This window comes from Bombus pyrosoma, linkage group LG7 (assembly GCF_014825855.1).
Source record: "Bombus pyrosoma isolate SC7728 linkage group LG7, ASM1482585v1, whole genome shotgun sequence".
NCBI lineage: Eukaryota > Metazoa > Arthropoda > Insecta > Hymenoptera > Apidae > Bombus > Bombus pyrosoma.
This window is the reverse complement of record NC_057776.1, coordinates 3,172,640-3,195,409: the sequence shown is the minus strand read 5'-3', so window position 1 is coordinate 3,195,409 and position 22,770 is coordinate 3,172,640. Positions and strand designations below refer to the sequence as shown.

Here is a 22,770-nt window from a genome sequence, read left to right as displayed (position 1 = left end):
CAAGTAAATATGACAAACGACTTGATTTTGTTAAAATAAATTTATACAAGCATATAATAATATATGTACAAGTTTATATAAAATACTTCATCCGAATTGTACACTATGATTTAAGGCGATTTAAATATTTAAAAATTGAATTTTTTGCGTGCTTGTCATTGAATAATCGCCTAAAGAAATGTGGAAATCCAGAATGTAGTTGGAATTTGACGGTTCGGATATGAAGCAGATTATCGGGAGTGCAGGTCGAAGATTCAGGTGAGTATGGGTAGGATCTATGAAACAGAAAAGATTTATAGTCAGTTAATATTTTTTAATCGCACATACTAACTTTTTATTAAATAAAAATCAAGGAAATCAAATTACAAGTAATAGATCATTACATAATCGTTGTAATATATTAAATTGGTCGATACCAACGAGAAAAGATCTTCAACTAAATATCAAATGAGATACTTTCTCTAATACACGAAATAGATATAGTTAAGATTAATGCCTTATATTAGAAGGTTTATAATAATATTCTATGTAGTTGTTCACTAATCCTTTGAAATATTTCTATTTAAATTAAATATATAAATATATCTTAATTAACTTTCAAAATAGTTACATATACTTACGAACTAAATTTGTAAAATAAATCAATAGTTTAGTATGCTTTATATGTATGTATAATGTTTCAAAGGATCATGAGAAACAGTTACTGAAGCAGCATTTAAAATGTTGGTATCGACAGTTTATATGTTGACTCGAATAATTAAATATATTCCATCTGTTTTTTTCATACAATATTAAAGTAATTTTACGGCGAAAATAAAGCTCTATGCAACTTACGGATATAATTACCATCATAATGTAAATAGAAATAGCTGGCACATATACAAGGCTTTCCAAAACATCACGTTTCACAATACAAGCTCTTCTCTGCCTTAAAAGACAGTACTCGCATTGCTTCTTCCTCTCTAGTTATTTTCTTCGTCTAGTTTAGCTATCATTTTTACTTATTACATTTTCTCTCCCTTTCCTTTTTTCCTAGAGATTGCAGTTTCCCTGGTATAATTGTGATTTTTTCCTTTCATTTTTTTGTTTATGTATTCAGCACCACATGATTTCGAGGAAACGTTCGCGCAAACACATGCTTTCTTTTTTTTTTATTTTCCTGTCTCTGTCTGTACCCATTTTGTATGCACCCTGTTGGCGCAAGAATTCCAAAGTCGCCGCACTTTATGGCGATTGCTTGACAACACTGCAATATGGTCGAAGAATATCAAATCTACTGATTTACAGCAGAAGAGATACACTTCGACATGTACAGTACTACGTGATCGTATATCCTTCATTAACACGCAAATTCTGTGCTATTATATATATATATATATATATATATATATATATATATATATATATATATATATATTTGGTAGATATTCAACGAAAAGAACAAATCGATATAATGGAAAGAACATGCAGATAAAATGTATATGATGTGTACATATTAAATTGTTGATTGTTTTTTTTAAAGCTGACTACATTTCGGCGCGAGAGTGGAACATGAATTTGTGCATTAATGTTTCAAGTCGCGCACATACTGTACATATCCGGTACCGTAAAAATATCACAAAGAAATAATTATTCGAATGATCAATACAATTTTAATTTGCATTTATATTTACGAGTAATCAGTTAATAGGATTAAACACCACCTAGTAACATAAATTTTTACGTCGTTTATTAACATATAAATATAAGCATATAAATAAACAAAAAATGCAATATATAAATAAATTAAACTTAGAAGTGTATAAATATAATAGCAAATAAGACATCCTTGAAAAAAGAAAGTTTTCAATGGAATTCTGTTCCTTTAATAAAATAACTGGGCAGTTACATAAGTAATTATTTTGGGTTGTACATATATTTTAAAATTGGAGTACGAAAAATAAATAAAATATGATAATATATAAATAAAACAAGATTATATAATATAATATCAAGTAAAAAACACAAAGCTGAACGTTATTCTTAACATGTTAATTGTTCTTCGATTACTTCGTTGCATGCAATATATCTCAGAATGCATACTCCCGATTCACGTGTATTAAGTTTCATACTCCTAGTTATATGCATTCATTTTTAAATTTACGGAAACACGAATCCCTTGCAGCAAACAAATATATTCTATTATTACACCAAAGAAGTGTAGAATTAAACAAAAAGAAAAAATAAATATAAGTAATACTGCAAAACGCTTACGTTGTACGCGTTTATAATAAGTACTAATGTTTTCCGCAAATGTTCGTGATAACATCAAGTACTTTATTATCGAATAAATATTATATATACCAAAACAAAAACGGAGAATTCACAAAAACAATTTTTTCCTATAAATATATCAAACAAATTATCGATAAAGAAAATTCCTTGACTGTAGATAATAGAATGTATAATAATAATTTGTTTATAATTTACATACTACGTTAGAAGTGTCTATAACATTGGACATTAGTTGTCATAGGTTTCTCATCTAAATACGAATCTTTTTGTGCCTAAACTACAACCTATTTGCAATCAAAATCATGTAATTTCATTTGAAATATTGTATTATTGGATGGCATAATGATTTTTAAGATATTTGAAGGATAATGAATTTCTCTTTCGTAAGGTTGGTGGCGTCATCATTCGATTGTATTCAGCGAAATGGATATAGAATTAATAACTATTATTATCGTGTTTCTTAAACTCTATTGCGAAGTGTTTTCACGTTGGCTTAACGTATTGCTACCTTTTATTGGTTACTTCATTTCTTCATTTTAATTTTTCTCATTTTTTATGCAGTGACAATACTTTTTCGCTTATTCAATATTTGACATTATTTTCTCCTTCCTTGTTTCTTTGTTTTAATAATTCAGTCAAACTGCGTTTTTGAGAAACGCCCTCTATTTTCATTGCAGAATTATAGAACTAAATGCATATATAGTATCCCGTGACCAAATATTAATTTTATATTCGTAAATATTATAATATTATATATTATATATAATATACATATATGTATTTTTATTATTATATATTCTATATAACATCATAAATTAAATTGTATAATATATCTCAGAAATTTACGAAATTGTATACAAGAACAAGATCTTATTTGTTCATACATGCCTATATGATCGTATTTATTACGTTACTACGTGGTTACTCTATAGTAACAAATATCTCTAGCTGCGGAGCAATGACAGCGGCGTTTCTGTTAAAAGTTATCGCTTGTTAGTAGTGGTGTTCATATTAATAAATAAATACCGCGAACATCATTGAACATATCTTTAATATATATATTAATATATATATTATTATATATAATAATATATATATATTATATATACATAATAAATTAATTGAATGTATTACCGAATAATCGTGTATCTTTTACGAACTAAATTTTTTGGTTTAAATTTAGGTTTACCTTGTGGCTAGCTGATGGTATGATCCAACGTAATTTTCTTCGTTTCGCTTAGTGATGTAGAGGAAATATTCGTGGAGGAAGATGATACACGGTCCTTTGATAGGCTACCGTTTGGAGTTAATTTGGAACTTCCTTCACTGATCTTTTTTTTGCTGTCGTGTTCCATTGTATTACTGTCAGCAGTTTTGCTTGTTTCGTGACTTTCGCTCTTTGTTTGCTCCTTGATATTTTCACAAGTACGTACGTCGCTGTTTCTTTCTATAATACCCTCTTTGATCAGCACTTCTTTGAATATAGCTAAAGTTTTACGGAGTGTTATGCAGAAACCTCTAGACGCTGGTATTAATGGAAATTCTGGTAAAATTTTGTTATCTAGATAAAAGAGTAATTATTAAAATTATCGACTGCAAGTTTTCATAGATTAAAAAGAAAGAAAAATTACAACATACCAACGTCAGATATTTGTTTAAAAGTAGTAGGTGTTACTGGAGATAATGGGTGTTGATTATTATGTTGTTCAGAGATTTCCATCCACAACTCTAAACGTTGCAATAATTTGTTTGCATGCCTCTTGAAATGTCCAATAATAATATCTTTAAATACAGGTGGTGGATGTTGTAATAACTTAGTCTGTGCTTGAACCAACTTTAGTACAACCATTTCATTGTACATTCTTGAATTTTCTTTTCCTTGTTGAGAGCCTTTTTGTTTATCGAATCCAGCTTCATTAAAATATGGTTCTGGTACGAGAATAAGGCCTTGAATCGAGACTATAATTTGCAAGAGGGTTGAGGAACTTGTCCACACTTCCGTTCCACGACCAGACCATGTTCCAAGTAAGCTTACACAAACTTTACCATCCTCATACAGATTGGGATTTAACCTATCATTACAGTAAGAAATATAATGGCAAAGTGGTGGAGCTGCAGGATAATCGGCAGATAATTGAAAATCAAAAAGAAAAAGACCATCTTCGTATGGAGTTTTCTCAGGTCCACGAAACATTACAGAATATAAATCTATTCTATCTTCAAATCCCTTTACCCATATACCGGGTGGAAGTGAACTTTTTAAAAGTTTTAATTCCTTGGAAACAGTTCTGAAAAAGTTTGTAGGATCTGTAGGCTGAAACATTGTTAATTTAAATTTATGACTATCTGGTGCCGTCTCTTCTATAGAAAATCCTTCCCCTTCTGTATATATTGGTGGTGGAATTTCTATGGAATATTCTGATGGTTCTTGTAACAATTCTATACGTTTTTCTTCTTCTTTCTTCTGCTTCTTCAAAGGCGATGATCCTTTTTCGGCATCGGATAATGACATCTTTGATAATCCGAATCGTCTAGAAACTTCTGCATGCGCTAGTACAAGTTGAGCTTTTATTAAAGTGCACAATTTAACGCAAACTTGAGAACTAGCCACATGAGAACTTGTTATGTGCATCTGACTTTTGGAAGTTTTATTCATTTCTGGTTTCTCTATTGAACGATCAGGTACGTTATTCACATCCTCGCTAAGTAGAAATTCCCCACTTGAGTCACTCGAACCCGACTCTTTCTTTGAATTTTCTGCAGAATACAATCCAGAATCCTCAGGATTAGGATTAACATTAATAAATAAACGATCAATTGATTCTTCACCTTTTACGTTCTGTTTATTAGTGGCTTCGTCGTTTTTATGATCGATGGATTCTGTCATATCCGTTACAGTGGTAATGATCTTTTCACAAGGATTACTTCCTGATTGCATATTATTGGAATTTTCTATATTGTTCTTTTCTATATTTTCTTCTGATCCATCAGATTTATGCGTAAATAATCTTGTTACTTGATCCGCCATACGTTGCGCTACATTTGCACGACCACGTTCTCGGACTCTCTCCAGAAGTCCTTGAAAATGACATTCATGGAAGAAAGAGGTACCCATAAGTTTATCCATGTATCGACAATCTTTATAAACTTCTAATAATTTTCTCATAACTTCGGTTGTCTGAAGTGAAGGATTTTGAGTGAAGATCTCTTCCAGTCTAGACATTGCAATGCGAGCTTTCTCGATGTGTGCGGCTAGCTTTGGTTTTATATTTTCTAATTCTGTTTGTTCTGTACCATCGGTATCGGCGATATACCAGTCTTCCAATTCCGTTTCCCATGACGCGTCAGACGATACATCGTCCCAAAGTTCTCCTTCGTCACTATCATATTCACCTACTTTATACAAATCTTGAGGCCAACACATACTTACATGTCCATCAACCCACCACACTTTAACTCGTCCTTCCGGATAATTATCTAGCACTTGACCAGCAGTACATCCAGCATCTTCTCCTTCAAAATTAGCTATTCGAATTACTAATGTACCTGGTCTGTACTGAAAGTCTGGATGATCTTTTAAATCATATACACTGACTTCACGTTCCTCTAGTAAAGTTGGCCTAACAAATATTTATCAAGTTTAATATTATATTTTTCCAATAAATTCCATTAGTTACAATTAAAAATGTATCAGTAGTAAATATACTTACTGCGGACTTTGACTAGAAGTGTATGTTTTAAACCATTTTATTTTAGCTGTTCTACCCTGATGGTCAACACTTTGAACTACACCATACATTCTAGACTCTTCCTTTTGATCAACTACAAAATCACCAGGAAAGAATTCTTTATCATCTAAGTGATGAATCGGATAAAGTTGTGTTGATGGAATACCTAAAAGCAGAAATAGAAGTTATACAAATTTTATATTACTGAAAAGTAACACATCATCGAAACAGCTATTTATAAAATTTACCAAATTCTACTGAACCATCTTGCCATACAACATTAGCTTTTGTACTTGTAGATAATGTTTCCACAACAATTTTAGTCCCTGGAATCAATGGAACTGGTGGAATCTTCTTCTTTGCCTTGCATAACTTTTTCTTTTTCAGAACCTTTGTCATTAAAGCTGGGCTTTTTTTCTTTTTACCCATGGATGACATGCTGGAACATCCACTAGATACCTGGAAATATTAAAATTTATTATCTTCATTTATTATCTTACGTTTATCATTAATTAGATACTAGTTGAAAAAATTAATAAAAAATCTTACCGAAGCACTGTCACTTTGTGATCCAGTATCTTCTGTGTCCCAATCATCTGAACTTTCAGTATTCTGGTTTTGTACTGGAGGCATTAGAGTATTATTGCTTGTAATATTTTGTAAATTGTTAATATTATTATGAGCATTCTCTTCTAATGTTTGCTGTTCATTAACTTTATCTTTATCCTTCTCCTTTTTTCTATCTTCAACTGGCTTTGTCACACTGATATTTGGACGTGTTTTCTTTGGACTATGTTTAGGAACTTGAAAAATGTCTCTTTGTTGTTTTCTCCATTGTTCTCGTGTAATGACATTTTCATCACTTTTAATTACATAAAAGTTTCGATCTCCCACTTGCACAGTAGATGGTTCAAAAACATTCAATAATTTTAGTTTCTTCAAATTTTCTCCCTCAACTACGAATTTTGGTTGAGCTTGATCTGACCAAGCACCATCCTTTGAATATGCTCTACACTGCCAATGCACTCCTACCCAATCTGTTTCTACCTTTTCTACAATTACCTTTGTTAGTTTCTGTGGTTTAGATTTTCTCTTTGCTTTCATTTCTTTTGTACATGTAATCCATTGTGCATCTTCTAGGCAGTGAACTGGTCCCCACAAACTTTGACCAGGATAAAATTCAGAAGAATGAGGAAAATCATTATCCTAAAAAATGTTCATTGTAGTTTTAATCAAATAATTATTCTGGATTTAATTCTTACATTATCACGCCTCTCCTCTAATTGACCTAAAACACGAGAATCTGTTTCATTTATGACACAACGAGATCCATCGGGTGTAGTAAGCCACAATTTAAAATTTGCCATTTTTATGCCACCAACCCATGAGTCCATACAAACAGCTATATCCGTTGCAAATTCCTATAAATATAAGCTATTAATCATGATGTATGAGTTACTTTGATAAAAATAACAGCTATAAATGTATGATTACATACTTCCAAAGGAACTAAATCTTCGCTCCTAATATTGGTAAGCACTTGTTTAGTACCGATCACTTGAACACAGGCAGTAAGCTCAATATCCCTACAGTATCCTCTCTGTGTATCCTTTCCTTTGATCATCCGACGTACAACATCTCCTGGCATAAGTGTTCTATCTGCTAAATGTACCTATAAATAAAAAATTCATTTTTAGAAAACCTGATATTCTTGCAACAATAAACAGTTACAGTTATTATATCAGATATGGATTCAAATTTGAATGTAACATTCAATTGCAGATTCGTTGGTATGACAGGTGTCGCTTTTCATAGAATTAGAAACAAATACGATAAGAAAAAGGTAATAATGTAATGAAATATTAATAATCAATTTATATATAGTCTACTATTTTTAAGCGATGTATTTGCGTATCGTGTTAATTGTTAAATACCTTCTTCGAGCTGACCAACTCCTCGATACCGGAGGGATGCCAGACCACGCGAATCTCGCCCTTTTTCCTCTTTTGGCTCTCTTCGCTGTCAGAACTTTCTTCGGACAAATCTTGGTCGTCATTTTCCATAACAATTCCGAACACAACATTACCTTTCTTATCCACACGATAGACGACATCCTCGTAAAAGTACTGACACTCTACGCCAAAGTTCGTAGCCATCTTTCCTTTAATCACTGAATACTCGCTCTCTGCCGACGACGGCTGACAGAAGGTTACACGGCGCAACGGTTACGGCGCACGTCGCAAGCAAGGAACTTGGCTCCGACCCCGAACCCGACCCCAACCCCGACTTAAAAACTACCGATTTTAGGTGCCTTTTGACTAGTTTTGATTGTTCTCACCGATCGAGATGTTATCGACTTTTCCCTAATCGAGAATTGTTCTCAATCTTTTCTCAATCGTCATTTCAAACCATCTGTCAAAATATATTTTTATCTAATATGTACCTTATCAAGTATACATTTATACGTATTTATAAAGCACTTACGTATAGTTTGCGTATGAAATGTGTATATATGATACATGCACATATGTATGTAAAGTTTAGTTGATAAATTTATCTTGTTTGGGAGCGGCTTCATGTACGATTTGACAGATGTATAGCTCATAATCGTATGAAGTAACAAGGAATTAGTGCTTTGCTTTTGTGAAAAAATAAGGATTCTTTAATGGAGTTACTTTTTTAATTTATTGAGAAATATAAAATTCAATGTATATTAATATTATTTATATGTATCAAATTAATATATGCGTAAATTAATTTTAATGAATTTATTTAATTTTCTGTATATATACAGCATTGATTGTCAAATAAATATATCTATATCTATAGTTTGCAAATATTTAATAAACAATAAAGAGTAATACCTTATTTAATTAAATAAATATAATTATATTATATTTATTCAATTATACATAAATATTTTTGCTTTATTTCAAAAAATGAAACAATCAATTTTATTTACTTTTTCAAGAAACTATTTAGTTTCAACATGATTGGAACAATTTTTATTAGAAAGGAATGTTTCTCGAGGAATAAAATAAATAGAGAGCATAATTCATTTGGAATTGACTAGATATGTGAATAGAAACGTTTTAGGAACATATTATTATATAAAGTTCGATTTCAATGTCAAAGAATAATTCTGTATAAATCTCTCTTGTTTAAAATCATTAAACTGCAAAATGAGTGCGTTGGAATCCTTGACCCAAACTTTGCAATATAGTTTGCACTTCGCTTTCATTTTGATGATAAAAGACATATGCATCAAATTTGGTTGCTAAATTGCAATTAGTGTCTCTGTAAAATAAATTAAAAGCATATAAATTACATAAAATGGTTTAATATTAATTATTATTATTTTTTACAGTAAAACAAAAATATATGACAGTTACTACGGTTCATCTTACCCTGCAATAAATGCAAAATAATTAGGAATGTTTCCAGTACGACCACAAGATGAAATTTCCATGTAACTCTGTTTACATATTATCTAAACATTGAATTAGAATGTATCATTATGATATCATAATCTTACATATAATGAAAATTATATTTACATACTGCATCATTCGAATCCTGAGTCACCCTAATTCCTAGTTCTAAACATTCAAATTTCACAGGCACTGACTTCACTTCTTCTGACTTTAGTACTTGCAGAATTGCTCTTTCAATTTGTTTAACATCCCCTTTTGTACCAATATATATTGAACCACAGTATTTAACAGAAAATCCAGCATTTAGTGATTTACTTTGTAGCTTAATTATTTCAGTTTTCTCATTCTCATCTTGTATTTCAGAATTAAATCTTTTTAAGATCTGTTTTAATCCCTCAATACCTGAGCTTCTTATAAGATGAACAATTGGTGCATATAATTCACAGGTTGATTTATTGCGGTGCTGAAAATGTATGATGTAAGAAATATGTAGGGTATATATTATATGCTTAAGTGTTATATTATTTGAATATACTTACCTTAATTACATATAAATATACTGGTTGACCTATAGTTTTTCTCATAAATTTACGTAATTGTCCTTTGGTATTAGATGTTATAGCATTTCCATTTATTTCATCTAATATATCTCCAATTTCAACTTTATCCTAATAAAAGTAAAAAGTAAAGGATAGTTAGAGTCTTAAATTTTATTATATATGTATATAGAAATTAAAAAAAATTATTCTGTTTATTACATCTTCTGCAGCTACAGAGTTTTTATCTAAATTAACTATTAAAGCTCTTCCTTTGGTAAAACTGTAATAATACAAAATATTATTCACAATGAACACTTGTTTTTACTAATGTAACTTTCTTACCATACAGAAATACCTAAACTTTTACATGGTACTAATTCCAATGCTAAACATTCTGGTAATTGCCAAGATTCATCCAAAAAACTACAATTCCGTAAATTTAATTTGAAATTTAATTTACTGCTTTGCAGTAATACTGATAAAAATATTTCTCCAAGAATATTATCTCCCAGAATACTGTTTTTATCATAATAATCAGTAGCCATTAATGGTGTTCTGACCTATGAAGTTTTACATACATAAATTATAAAAACATAATGATAATTATATAGAATCAAAAATATACATTTTATTTAAGACATTAAATATCATTTATACATACTAGCATTTCAACTGGCATATGAAGGCACTTTCGCATTAAACATGTTTTAATTAAAAGCCTGAGATGCCCAGTAGGTGTATACACTTTTGGATTTTGTGTAACTTGTTCGACTACCAAAGAATAGGTACAAGAGGAACTAAAATAATGTTATTAATTTTTAACTTTAAGTTTTTAGTTATTGATATTAAGTTTTAAATATTGAAATATTATAATAGAGATTTAATTAAAATTTATGAATATAAATGTTCTTATTTTCTTAAAATACTACAGTAGTGAGAAAAGAATTAAATAACCTATAATAAATGATATTTATTATAAATCTTTTTGCAAACCTAAAATGTTTTTCTGCAATTTCTTCCATCCAATACCAAGCATCGGGTAATTTTGGAAATCCTATGGGATTTAGACGCATTAATATACCTTTCTGGAAACATCTTTCTAAACATTTAAAAAAGAAAGGCAGATCTTTATTTTCTTCATCAATCTCAATGTTACTTTCAATTAATTTTCTTGTCCACCCTGAAATTGTTTTTTTTATTTAATAATATACTTATCATGTAACATCATTTCATCATGTTCAATGATATATTGACAAGATTTGTAATATAATAAAAAAGGATAAGGATGAAAGTATGATTGTTATGATCTAAACATTTTCAATATTAAAGAATTAAATAATAAATAACAAACCAATGTTGCAAAAATAAATTATTTTATTATACTATTTTATACTAATATTTGATTTTAATATTTTAAATATCTTTTATTTACGTTGCATTTATATCTTTATTTAACAAAATAGAAAATAATATGGAATTATATCTTTGGAAATTAATTCAAGAATTTTATAATTCTAACAATAAAGGTTTAAAATTCAGATAAATAAAAAGTTTATAAAGAAATCATCGTAAAATAATTTTATTAATGAATTATTAATTTCCTAACCTATAAAAACGTTACATTGTTTAATTACCTTTCAATTCTTTAATAAGGGGATTTGAGACCGTCATGGCATTATCAATACAGATTATTGTCAAATATCGGCAATTAGTTCATTATATAAATCAGATATCAATTAGAAATTATTAACAATTAAAAGAGATATCATTTTAGTCATGTATTATTCTTTTAATAGCATGAGACGATACACTTAATATATCAAACGTCACTTTTACGAATTCTATTACATTTGTGGCGCGCATGTTGTATGCATATACACGCAGAATAGTTGCATTGTTATTAATGATACGATAAAGCGTACATTTACAAGCATGTAACTGCACACATAATCAAAGTTGATGTATTGATAACGTGTATGTGTGCTTAATACCAAATTTATCCGTTTGAAGCGTATTGTACTTATATTCGTATCAGTTCGTATTTTTACTGTGCTATGAGTTACGTAAAATTAAATTAATAGATTCCACTGCATTTATCTTTTTAAAATTTTTATATGTTTCGTGTATATTAAGTAACATTAAATATAAATAGTTTTGAAATAATCGGTAAAAATGGCAACAACTGTGCTTAATGTGAATGAAATTAAATCGAGAGCTTTAGAAGCTTTTGTGAATAAATTTAGGGAGAATGCGAATGTTTGTGTGTGCGCACCCGGTCGCGTGAATTTAATTGGAGAGCATACTGATTACAATGAAGGTTTTGTTCTACCGATGGTAAAATTTTTGATGTTTATATAAATACTACGTTTTTTTGTATATTACATAGAATTATTAAATCTGTAATTATTGTTTTTTTTTCAATTTATTTTCATTATTATTCCAATTTATATCTAACTTATTTATATTTAACTCCTTATTTTTCATGCCATTAATGTATTATATTTAAGGATCCAACCAGTTCATTATCATCCAATAATCGATTTAATCAAATATGTATGTTAATAAATAACATTAAATAAGAAATGACATTTTCAAATAATGGATTTGTTTAATTCGTTAAAAATTTGTTCCACTAGTTATCGATAGCAAAATTTAGTTGAGCAAAGATATATTATGATTTGTATCTTATTCACTCTTATCAATTATTATCGTATAATCATACATTCATCTCATTTTCTAATCTTGTGTCGATATGAACTACTCTTATTTTTTATAATACATACATACATCGATTCTAATATATTATTGAATATGAGAAATAGATTATTAAAAATTATTAATTACGTAATAATTGAATTTTCACACAGAATTTGTTAAATTTATATATCTTATAAATATATATTATATTATATATATATTTATATTATTATTATTAATATATTATATATATATTAATTTCGGGTGTTAAAAATTTAGACAATATTAATGATTTATTATCTATTAAAGTAAGTCCTAAATATGTATTACTTATTGGACTATTATTTTATTTATATAAGACTTTTAAAAATTGTTTTATTTTTGCAGAAAATTTAGTTATATTAATAATATAATGTCTCTTAATTAAATTATTACTCGATTTTTAAAATTAGAAGTTATAAGTATGTTTGTATTTAATGAAAATATGTAATCATTAAATTATTTGAGATATTATAACAAATACTAATAATAGAGTAAAGCATAACGTTTTCCATATTTTTAGGCATTGCCCATGGTTACACTCATAGTTGGAAAACGTAACAATGTGGATAAATGTAAAATTGTTTCCCTTAGTGAAATAGTTAGTTCTGAAAATTATGTTGAATTTGAAGTTAGGTCTCATAAGAGTATAAAACCAGGAGAACCAAAATGGGCTAATTATGTAAAAGGATGTATAGCAAATTTTATTTGTTAGTTTATTTATTATTTTGATCCATTTTATCAAAATGTAATAAAAGAATTCTATTGTATAATTTAATTAAAACTTTGATTTTAGGTGATGTGCCATCTTTTAATGCTGTGATTATATCCTCTGTACCAGTTGGTGCTGGTCTGAGTAGTTCAGCTGCTTTAGAAGTTGCTACTTACACATTTTTGGAAGCATTAACTGGTATAAAATCAGAAAAGCCAGAGGATAAAGTATAATGACAGAATATATTATATAAATTATAATTTTACTAAATTAGAGAAATGTAAAGCTTATATCTTTCAGGCTTTAGCATGTCAACGTGCTGAACATGATTTTGCTGGAGTTCCATGTGGTATCATGGATCAGTTTATCTCTGTAATGGGTAAAGAAGGCTATGCTCTTCTTCTTGATTGTAAAGATCTTAGTATTAGACAAATACCCATGTTACAAATAAATGATTATGTCTTTCTAATTACTAACTCTAATGCTCCTCATAAATTAAGTTCAAGCGCATATTGTGAGCGCAGAGATTGTTGTTATGAAGCTGCAAAAAGATTAAATAAAAAAAGTTTGCGTGAAGTATCTATGAGTGATATTCAAGGTAGAAAATAAATACAATTATGTTACAAAGCAAAATTGCGTTTTTTATTATGTTGATTTCATTTTTAGTTTTAAAATCACAGAATGTACCTGAAGAAATAATAAAACGAACTCGTCATGTAGTAACAGAAATTCAAAGAACTATTGATGCCGCAGATGCCCTAGAAAAAGGAAATTTTGATAAATTTGGAAAGTTAATGAATGAAAGTCATGATTCTTTAAAAAAAGATTATGAAGTATCTTCTGTTGAGCTAGATACTTTAGTAACAGCAGCAAGAGCAATAAATGGTGTCTTAGGAAGTCGTTTAACTGGTGCTGGTTTTGGAGGGTGTACAGTAACATTATTGAAGAAAGATGTAATTGATGAAGCAATTAATCATATGAAGGCCAAGTTAGATTTTTTCCTTAAATATTTCTATAATTCTCTTCCTCTTTCTTTACACAACAATGTTTATAAATGTCTTTTTATTATAGGTATTCTGGAAATGCAACATTTTATATAGCAAGCCCTGCAATGGGTGCAAGAATCCTGGATATAAATTAAACAATATGATAATGGGAAGTAATTATTTAGTTTTAACTAATAAAAAGTCATGTTATCGGAGAAATCTAATTAAGAAGACTTATAATTTATTTTCATAGTTATATTAAACAGGCTTGTTTAATTTTAGAAAAAAATGATGTATTGTTAGAAAAATATGTATACCTACTAGTAGTTTTATTGAAATTTTGATTTTTATGGGATATTATCTAAAACTTAGAATAGTGTGCCTGAAACATTTTTTAATATTTGTTAATATTTTTTGAAATGATATGAAGTATTGACATATGTTAAATGTAATAAGGAGTAATTTTTAAATAGCATGTACAAATAATGCGTCTGTATAAAAAGTCATGTGAAATACTATTGACAGTTTACGTGGATTTGCGTCAATGTATTCATTCATGGTTGTATATGCACAGGTTCACGAATGTATTCAAACATTTGTAGAGATGTTTTGTAAATATATTATGTGTGTTATATGAAACATTTTGAAATTTCATTAGCATTGCTGCTCTGAGACTTAATTATACTCTAAAAGATATTCAGAACATTCTACAAAATATATATATATATATATATATATATGTATGTATATACACATATATATGTTTGCAATAAATATCTCGTAATTTTTATATACATTTTTCGACTGGTTTCAAATTTTATGAATATAATCATGACAATCGTATCTTATTACAGTGTTGATAAAATTCCAAAATTTCGTATATAACACGCATAATATGGGCATAAAGGGTTTCTCTGATAGATGTTCAAATATTTTCGTGAGCCAATGTACATCTTATAATCCTACTTATAATCTGACCCTTTTGGCACAATATCGATGTAGTACATATAATCTTTTCATATATTTTCTTGTAATATTTAAAATTATTTTATATTACTAATGCATATCATATGTACCTTTAAGAAAACAGAACTTTCGTTTTGTAATGCAGAAGTACTTACGTACGTGAAATATCGTCGTATAGTATAACATTGTGTCGAAAGGGTTAATTGTTACATATTAAAATATATAATTGTTACAAGGTAACAATTAATTATAAAATAAAATTGTTGCTCTTTATCATAATATTGTCTAACATATTGACCATCTTCGTCTTAATATAATACTGATACATATAAACTAAAGAAAGAGTACTTCCGGGACGGAATTTATAGAAGTCTAAATATTGTCAGTATCTGTTCATAGAAGCCGACGAAATATTTGAAAATTCTGGAAATAAATGAAAGTTTTATATAAATCATACATTTTTACATAAAATTGAACAAATCAGTTATTTAATTGCTCAACATATTATGTAAAAAGTAATAACATTTTAATTACCTTTCAAACAGTCATTAAGTTCAAGTTCGCTAGAGCTACACCTTAAACCAGAAGGTTTTACACCTTTGAAAATTTCTATAATACTTGGTTTCAAATTATGGAAAATTAAAGGCTGTCCACGCTTAGAAAAATCTTCCGTCAAACTTTTAATTCCCTAAATAATACGTATATCAATTATAGCATAGAAATAAATTTTAATAAATTAAAATTTGATGATTTTATAACTTGAATGTTAGTATAGATACTTTACAGACAGTATTTCATAGTGTACCTTCGCGGCTGTGAAATCTGCTGCTTGAATATGCGTAGAATCTATGACAACAGGTACTGCGGTTCCCTGTTTCGTACCTTGCTTACTAATTACAGCTCGCACATATTCAACGCTCGGGAAAACGAGACTTCTGTCAGGCGTTATGACAAGATATTCACAGCCGTTAATACTCTGAAACAAAAATATCATATTATTAAGGAAACAGCTTAATAAAAAATATCATGAATGGAAGACATGAAAATATTTTTGTTCTTTACTATTACATTGATATTTCATTTTTATATAGAGAAAGTTAATAAGCATATTAAGATATGAAAGCATTCTTACTGTATCTTTATGAACTCTTAACGACGGCCTCGCTGAAGCGTAAAGTAGGAACAGAACGTTTATACCGATACCAATCACTATACCTATTTCAAGTCTTATAAAAAGACAGCATAGAAATGTAGCTATTGCTGGTATGAGATCAATTTCTGGAAAAGAAATGATGTATTAATTACATTAATTATTACACAGAGTACTATAAACATTTTCATATTTTACAACGTGATTTTATTCCCGTCTGTTTTCTATATTTTAGTACATAGAACAATTTAGAATATATATGTATATATATATATTCTTGCGTTAGCAAACTTCTACATTTATTCTGTCACACCTTCTATACCTATTTATTAAACTTCTATTTCAATTAATAGAAATTTATACAATCGTTATTAAAAACGTTTACGAGATGTTTTTTAAGTCCGTAGAATATCGTTTCTTAAAATTAAACTAAATACAAGAAAGTACTTTCAGAGTATTTAATTTAACCATGAGCTATGACCAGACTGCGAATGTTTATGTAAATTTATATACTTGTGAACAAATTTAAAGAAACAGAACTTAAGTAAAAGTTTATTTTACTCATAAAATATTATAATGGGTACTATACCTTCCATATTTTATATATGTTTACATTACACGCTTTCTTGTATTTTTTCATAAATGTATAAACATCCACAGTCTAGTTATGATTCTTTAAAATTCATTATTCAAGAAGTTACATTTACAAATTTTAAAAAACCTTAGTTAAATAAGAATAGATATAAGGATAAGCATAAGTATAAATGATATCAAGCTAGTTCATAGTTAATTTAATTTGTTCAGTAATAAATACTATTTACAGGCTGATACTTTACTACAGGCGCAATACTTTATTTGCAAAATAATGTTGATATTACTTGAAAAATAAAAGAGATTAATGATACAACGTACTTTTTGTTCGCCATATAGGCTTGATCACGTGTAATTCCACCATAAAGATGACCGCCGCGATGATAATTGCAGCAAGGGCGGCGTTAGGAATAAAGTATAAGTATGGGGTGAGGAACTGAAGCGACACGAGTACTAGAAGGCCAGTATAGATACCGCCGAGAGTTGTCTTTACTCCAGAGGAATGGTTTACTGCACCTCGGCTGAGGCCACCGCTGACGGGCATTGAAGAAACGAAAGCCGACACAACGTTGCACACGCCCAAAGCCAACATTTCTTGAGTTGCATCGATTGGTTTACCTTCATCTAGGATAATCGATACAATTGTCATGACTACATTAGCAAAAATTAAAATGAATATGAAAACATACATAGTAGTTTCGAGATACTTATTTCAAATATGCACTTTGCAGATAGCATCAGAGTATTTGAACAATCAGTTACTCATTATGTGACCACGGATTTTCATGCACTTATGGGAAACTTGAAAGTGCAAATATGCAAAGACAACATGTAATATATAAAAATATATAAAAAATTTAAAGTATGATCTTCTATGTAAACGTATTGATTGTACTTATTGTTTGATGAAAATTACTAATTTTTAAAATTAATCTCCTACGTTTTGTATTTTTTCAATTTCAAGACAGTTAGGATGTACTTAAGTAAAACACGTTACTTCGATTTTTTGACTAATGTATGATAATATGGTCTCAGAATAAAGTCAAGGTCAAAATTTATGATATTCACTTTTTGTGAACTATATTCTGTTATAATAATTTGCGATTGGTACATTGGAAGCAAATCCTGTGTTTTTGGTAAGTTAGAAATCTGAATAATGAGTCATGTTTAAAAACGGCCTCAATATATTCACATTTAAAATTCAAATATATTACACTTGTGCAGAGAAAGTTTATTTAAATAAAGTCTTGTGATATGTGTAATAAGATTCGCGAAAAAGGACATTCTTCTGTTATTTGATCTATTTTCAAATAATTTTTACCGAGTTCTCTAATTTTTTGCTAAATTAATTATTACTACAATAAGTATGTTCGGAAAGAAATATTTTATTTAGAGAAAATGAATTGTGTAGTTGGTGATAAACGTTTGTTATGAAACTTACTAAAAACTTTGGCAATGGAAATGGTTTCCAAGAGGCTCAACAAAGGAACGACTAGACATCCAGAGCCGAGGGCGGAAACCATGTCGACGAAGTCGTACGTTTCGTTCTTGTGGTAGGTTTGAAACGGTGGTAGCCGAAATTCCGGAAGTCCTTGTTTAACGTGGCCAGTCAGTCTAACAGGCGAGGAACCTAAGTGACTTTCTAAAAGCCAGCACATAACACCGCATACGAGGACCACGAGAATATTTCGCGCAGTAGACAGCAACCAGAGTGATTTTTGCATAATTACTTGTGCTCTTGATGACATTTTTGCAGCCTTTTTCATAAACGGTATGTCTTTGATTTTCTGAAAGAAAGAAATCGTACAAAAAATGTTCTTTATTTTATTTTTCTATAAAAAGTAGGGAGTAAAAAATCGACGATGATAATACGTGAAAATATAAAATAAAATTTCGGTAGTTACAATTCATGAAAAATTTTAGTTTGAATCGTGTGAATAAATTTTAATTGATGTACATTCGTGTCGTATATATTATGTCTTATACATATACATCTTATACATATGTATATGTATAAAGTCACGTTTTTGATTAATGATATTCAAAAAATATTGAACAATCAATAATGTTTGTATGTAAAAGTAACACGTGTAATAGCAAGGAATTAATTTGTAAGTAAGATAATTCGACGAATCATTCACTAGACGTAAAGCCCGATGCGGATGTGCAACTTTCATCGTTGCAATCTCGCTGCGATCATGTGTCTGCTTCGTTCTTAACTCGTAAAACAAAGAAAGATACATGATCACAGTGAGATTGCGACAAAAGTCACACGTCTGCACTGCAAGTATGTAAACAGTTCGGCAGAAAGTATGAAGAAAGATGAATCTACTTTGTATATACTTAAAAAATTATTTATTATGAGGATCTACTTTTTTGTTATTTTCCACTGAACGATGAAATGATACTAACTCTGAGAAGAAGAAGGATAATTATACACGAGATGCCCAATGCAGTGTCCCAGAGCTTCGTCTCCCCAATTTTTTCAAATATATTTTGCCATACTTCGACGAATTTACTACCGCCGATATGAATGCCTAGAATATCTTTTACTTGGCTAGTAGCTATAATAATTGCTGCTGCTGATGTGAAACCGACCGAAACTGGTCCTGATATAAAATCCAATAAAAAGCCTGATAACAGAAGAAGATGTGTCAATATTTATTAAATATAAATATAATATATTATTAAATTGTTAATAGATAATTAATAATAACTGGAAAGTAAAACGAATAAAACGATAATTAATAAATATAATAATATATACTATATATTATATATATATATATATATTTATAGTATAATATAATAAAATTACTATAAATATATTATAAAATATAAATTAATATAATATAATATTATTTAATATTAATATAATCAAATATATAATATGTTTTTATATAAATAGGAATATACACATAACTAGACTGTGGTTTTTTATGCATTTATGAAAAATTTAGATGCGTAAGAATGTGCAGGGTATATATATTGTAAAAATATAGAAAGTTTTCGAAGCAAGTTTCTCATTATAATATTTCGAGGATGAAATAAACCTATGCTTAGATTTTATTTAACCTTCAGTTGTATTCATAAAAATATGAACTTGCATAAATATTCGCAGTTCACACATAACCGTTCTCTTAAAATTACGCTATAGAATTTAATTATTTGATTTTTATTCAATTATTTAAATACCGCCGTCATTTCATTCGATATTATTCCACATAGAAGTAAATTTAGAAAACATATGAGCTCTAGGGCTATTCTAATAAAGAGGAGAGTTTGAGAGTTTGTTAAGTTTCAATTAAAAAAAGTAATCGATAATACAATTACCTAAATGTAAAATTCCCATAAAAAAACAGACACAACCAGAGATGAGAGTTAAAAGAACCGCAAAGTCAGGTTCTAGATCAGATTTCTGTAATGTTTCTCTGGTTAATATCGCGATGATCGCGGTCGGTCCAACTGGAACGTCTTTACAGGATCCGAAGATGGTGTACACGAAGCACGCCATGAAAGACGAATACAAACCATACTGCAAAACAAATGAAATTATTAAATATTTTTACTTTTACAAGAAATTTTAATTTTGCCGTAATTTTCGAATTTTTATACTTCGATTTTATGAGATATAAAATTACTGTATCAATGTTTAAAATAAAATTGAAACGAAATCGTGCATACCAATAAGAATTTTCTTAAATTCTCATTTTTTCAATCGAGATATTTTTTAACTTAGAAAATAGTTTCGTAGAGAAGTGTTGGAAAAATATAATTGAGCTGAAGATGTTATGCTGCAGAATTAATAACGGGAAAGCGCCCTGAGTTTATTGTAATACTTGAACTAAAACATAAAAATATTCGTTTCAGGTAAGCTATCCAAGGTTCCATCTTAGGCCCGGTGCAGACGAGCGACTTTTTGGTGCTGAGCTCTCGTTGCGTCACGTGTCTTTCTTTGCTTTCCCAGCTAAAAACACAACGAAGACAGAAATACGTCGTAACGAGAAAGCAGCGTCAAAAAGTCGCTTGTCTGCACCGGGCCTCATATTATAATGGGGCAGCCAATTTATCTTCTGCCTCGGTAATGCTTCTACCAGCTATCGTTAAGCGAAGCTCCAACTCTTAGTGCGTACATGCTAGTACTCGCAGAGTGAGCAAAAATGATTTTGGTACAGCTGGAAGACACGTAATGGGACCTACACAATTTAAGGTTCGATGCACACGAGCGACGCGCTGTCGCAACGATATCGCTACGATATCGCTATGCGATTCGGCAGATATATAGTATGTTACACACATAAGTTCATATATGTTTCTAATCGTGTAATACACACGAGCAAGATTGTATCGCTCGACTACACAATCGCACAGCGACGTCGCTGCGACATCTTGTCTCGTCACTCGTGTGCATATCGTGCATTGGTTCGGGTCTTAGGTGGGTTTCGAATCACCAGATATCGTGCTGAAGTAAGAACAGTACGACTACGAATAAATCGAGTTGCAGAGGTGTAGGCTATAAAATCGACCGGGGCTTTTGATATTCGAGCCAGAGACTCCTTCTCGATTAGACACGATGCGGACGAGCGACTTTTGTCCCGCACGATATCGCTTATACGTCTTTCTTTGTTTTCGCAGTTCGGAACAACGAAGACAGACCGTAGCGATATCATCTGCACAAAAATCGCTTGTCTAAACGAGGAGTCTCCAGTTCGAATATCGAAAGTTCCGGTCGATTTTACAGCCGGTACCTCTGCAACTCGATTTATTATTATTATCGAATCTAAGTTACAGTCGACCGAGCCAGCGCGGTTGTTTCAAGATATGAAAATATATTTCATTAAAACACACTTATCAGTCAAGTTAATAAGAAACGTTGGTTAACGAGTTACGATTCAATGTTTCAGTTGCATAGTGGAAGATGTGTGTTATAAATTTTAATAAATTTTCTTACAATTTCCGATGATTTTGACATTTTGTAAACATCATAATCGGTTTCACTAAATAATAATAGATAATTAATAATAACTGGAAAGTAAAACGAATAAAACGATAATTAATAAATATAATAATATATACTATATATTATATATATATATATATATATTTATAGTATAATATAATAAGTAGTTTTCTTTTTTAGTTTCACTAAAACGATATTCAAAACTGGTTGCGATAATGATGGAACGTTGGAATGATTTTGTTAGAGAACACGTTTGCATACGGAAGCTTCCAGGAATTCTAATTAACTATACATTTCTCGAGAATATCCCTAATAAATCTTTTGATTCAATCGTATGACGGAAGTTATGACACCGCGATTAAACACGCGCACCAATACAAAACTATTCTATCCTTTCCAATTATATACTATTAATTTCCAAATTATTAAAATTGATATAAAATTGTATATAGTTAGATGCAGCATTGTTTTTAACTTTGACAACATTAATTGTAAAATTTTAATAGATATAATATGAAATTTTATAAACATACCAGCACTCTCCTTCTGATATTAAATTTTTACTTTCCATAAAGAATAACAAGAATGATGTAAAATTTCTTATTTCTTACTTCAAACTAAGTTCTAATAGTATTGTTTTAAATAATAAATTAATCTTAATGTGTTAAAATATTTCAAAGAATATTTTATACAT

General features: G+C 29.4%; 4 protein-coding genes across 10 annotated transcripts in view; 1 reads left to right on the top strand and 3 right to left on the bottom strand.

Annotated features, from left to right (window-relative positions):
* Positions 1 to 25: 25 nt before the first annotated feature.
* Positions 26 to 8,650, bottom strand: LOC122569107 ((E3-independent) E2 ubiquitin-conjugating enzyme UBE2O). Of its 4 annotated transcripts, none has more exons than XR_006317331.1 (10): positions 7,937 to 8,649; positions 7,501 to 7,674; positions 7,265 to 7,423; positions 6,552 to 7,208; positions 6,251 to 6,461; positions 5,985 to 6,168; positions 3,913 to 5,894; positions 3,464 to 3,835; positions 835 to 1,246; positions 26 to 275 (listed from the first exon to the last, which is right to left on the bottom strand). XR_006317331.1 is itself a non-coding variant. In XM_043729637.1 (10 exons), the coding sequence occupies exons 1-9, from the start codon at positions 8,156 to 8,158 to the stop codon at positions 3,471 to 3,473; spliced, it is 3,882 nt and encodes a 1,293-aa protein (XP_043585572.1). In that variant the 5' UTR covers positions 8,159 to 8,650; the 3' UTR covers positions 308 to 1,246; positions 3,464 to 3,470. The 4 variants fall into 4 exon arrangements, 1 of the variants encoding a protein (XP_043585572.1); XR_006317333.1 differs by having other exon boundaries at positions 847 to 1,246; XR_006317332.1 differs by lacking the exon at positions 26 to 275 and adding an exon at positions 2,783 to 3,247 and having other exon boundaries at positions 308 to 1,246; positions 7,937 to 8,650.
* Positions 8,651 to 9,056: 406 nt separating this feature from the next.
* On the bottom strand, positions 9,057 to 11,857 carry LOC122568918. Its single transcript, XM_043729209.1, has 9 exons — positions 11,610 to 11,857; positions 10,969 to 11,155; positions 10,637 to 10,772; positions 10,318 to 10,535; positions 10,195 to 10,255; positions 9,976 to 10,104; positions 9,564 to 9,899; positions 9,410 to 9,492; positions 9,057 to 9,299 (listed from the first exon to the last, which is right to left on the bottom strand). Exons 1-9 carry the CDS (start codon positions 11,644 to 11,646, stop codon positions 9,173 to 9,175), a joined length of 1,314 nt encoding a protein of 437 aa, XP_043585144.1. The 5' UTR covers positions 11,647 to 11,857; the 3' UTR covers positions 9,057 to 9,172.
* Positions 11,858 to 11,995: 138 nt separating this feature from the next.
* LOC122568919 (galactokinase-like) lies at positions 11,996 to 17,589 on the top strand. 4 transcript variants are annotated; one of them, XM_043729212.1, is made up of 7 exons: positions 11,998 to 12,309; positions 13,235 to 13,421; positions 13,508 to 13,650; positions 13,724 to 14,021; positions 14,090 to 14,411; positions 14,495 to 14,578; positions 17,456 to 17,589. In XM_043729212.1, exons 1-6 carry the CDS (start codon positions 12,148 to 12,150, stop codon positions 14,562 to 14,564), a joined length of 1,182 nt encoding a protein of 393 aa, XP_043585147.1. In that variant the 5' UTR covers positions 11,998 to 12,147; the 3' UTR covers positions 14,565 to 14,578; positions 17,456 to 17,589. The 4 variants fall into 4 exon arrangements, 3 of the variants coding, with proteins under 3 accessions (XP_043585145.1, XP_043585147.1, XP_043585146.1); XR_006317260.1 differs by having other exon boundaries at positions 11,996 to 12,309; positions 14,090 to 14,578; XM_043729211.1 differs by lacking the exon at positions 17,456 to 17,589 and having other exon boundaries at positions 12,001 to 12,309; positions 14,495 to 15,048.
* The window catches only part of LOC122568917 (sodium-independent sulfate anion transporter-like), a 36,779-nt gene continuing 29,664 nt past the window's right edge, over positions 15,656 to 22,770 (bottom strand). Inside the window, exons 4-11 of the mRNA XM_043729208.1 lie at positions 20,450 to 20,651; positions 19,529 to 19,749; positions 18,558 to 18,903; positions 17,438 to 17,740; positions 16,508 to 16,653; positions 16,181 to 16,351; positions 15,910 to 16,063; positions 15,656 to 15,798 (exon numbers count right to left, since the gene is read on the bottom strand). Of these exons, the coding sequence (XP_043585143.1) occupies positions 15,758 to 15,798; positions 15,910 to 16,063; positions 16,181 to 16,351; positions 16,508 to 16,653; positions 17,438 to 17,740; positions 18,558 to 18,903; positions 19,529 to 19,749; positions 20,450 to 20,651 (1,584 nt within the window). The 3' untranslated portion in view covers positions 15,656 to 15,757. The remainder of the gene's footprint in view (positions 15,799 to 15,909; positions 16,064 to 16,180; positions 16,352 to 16,507; positions 16,654 to 17,437; positions 17,741 to 18,557; positions 18,904 to 19,528; positions 19,750 to 20,449; positions 20,652 to 22,770) is intronic.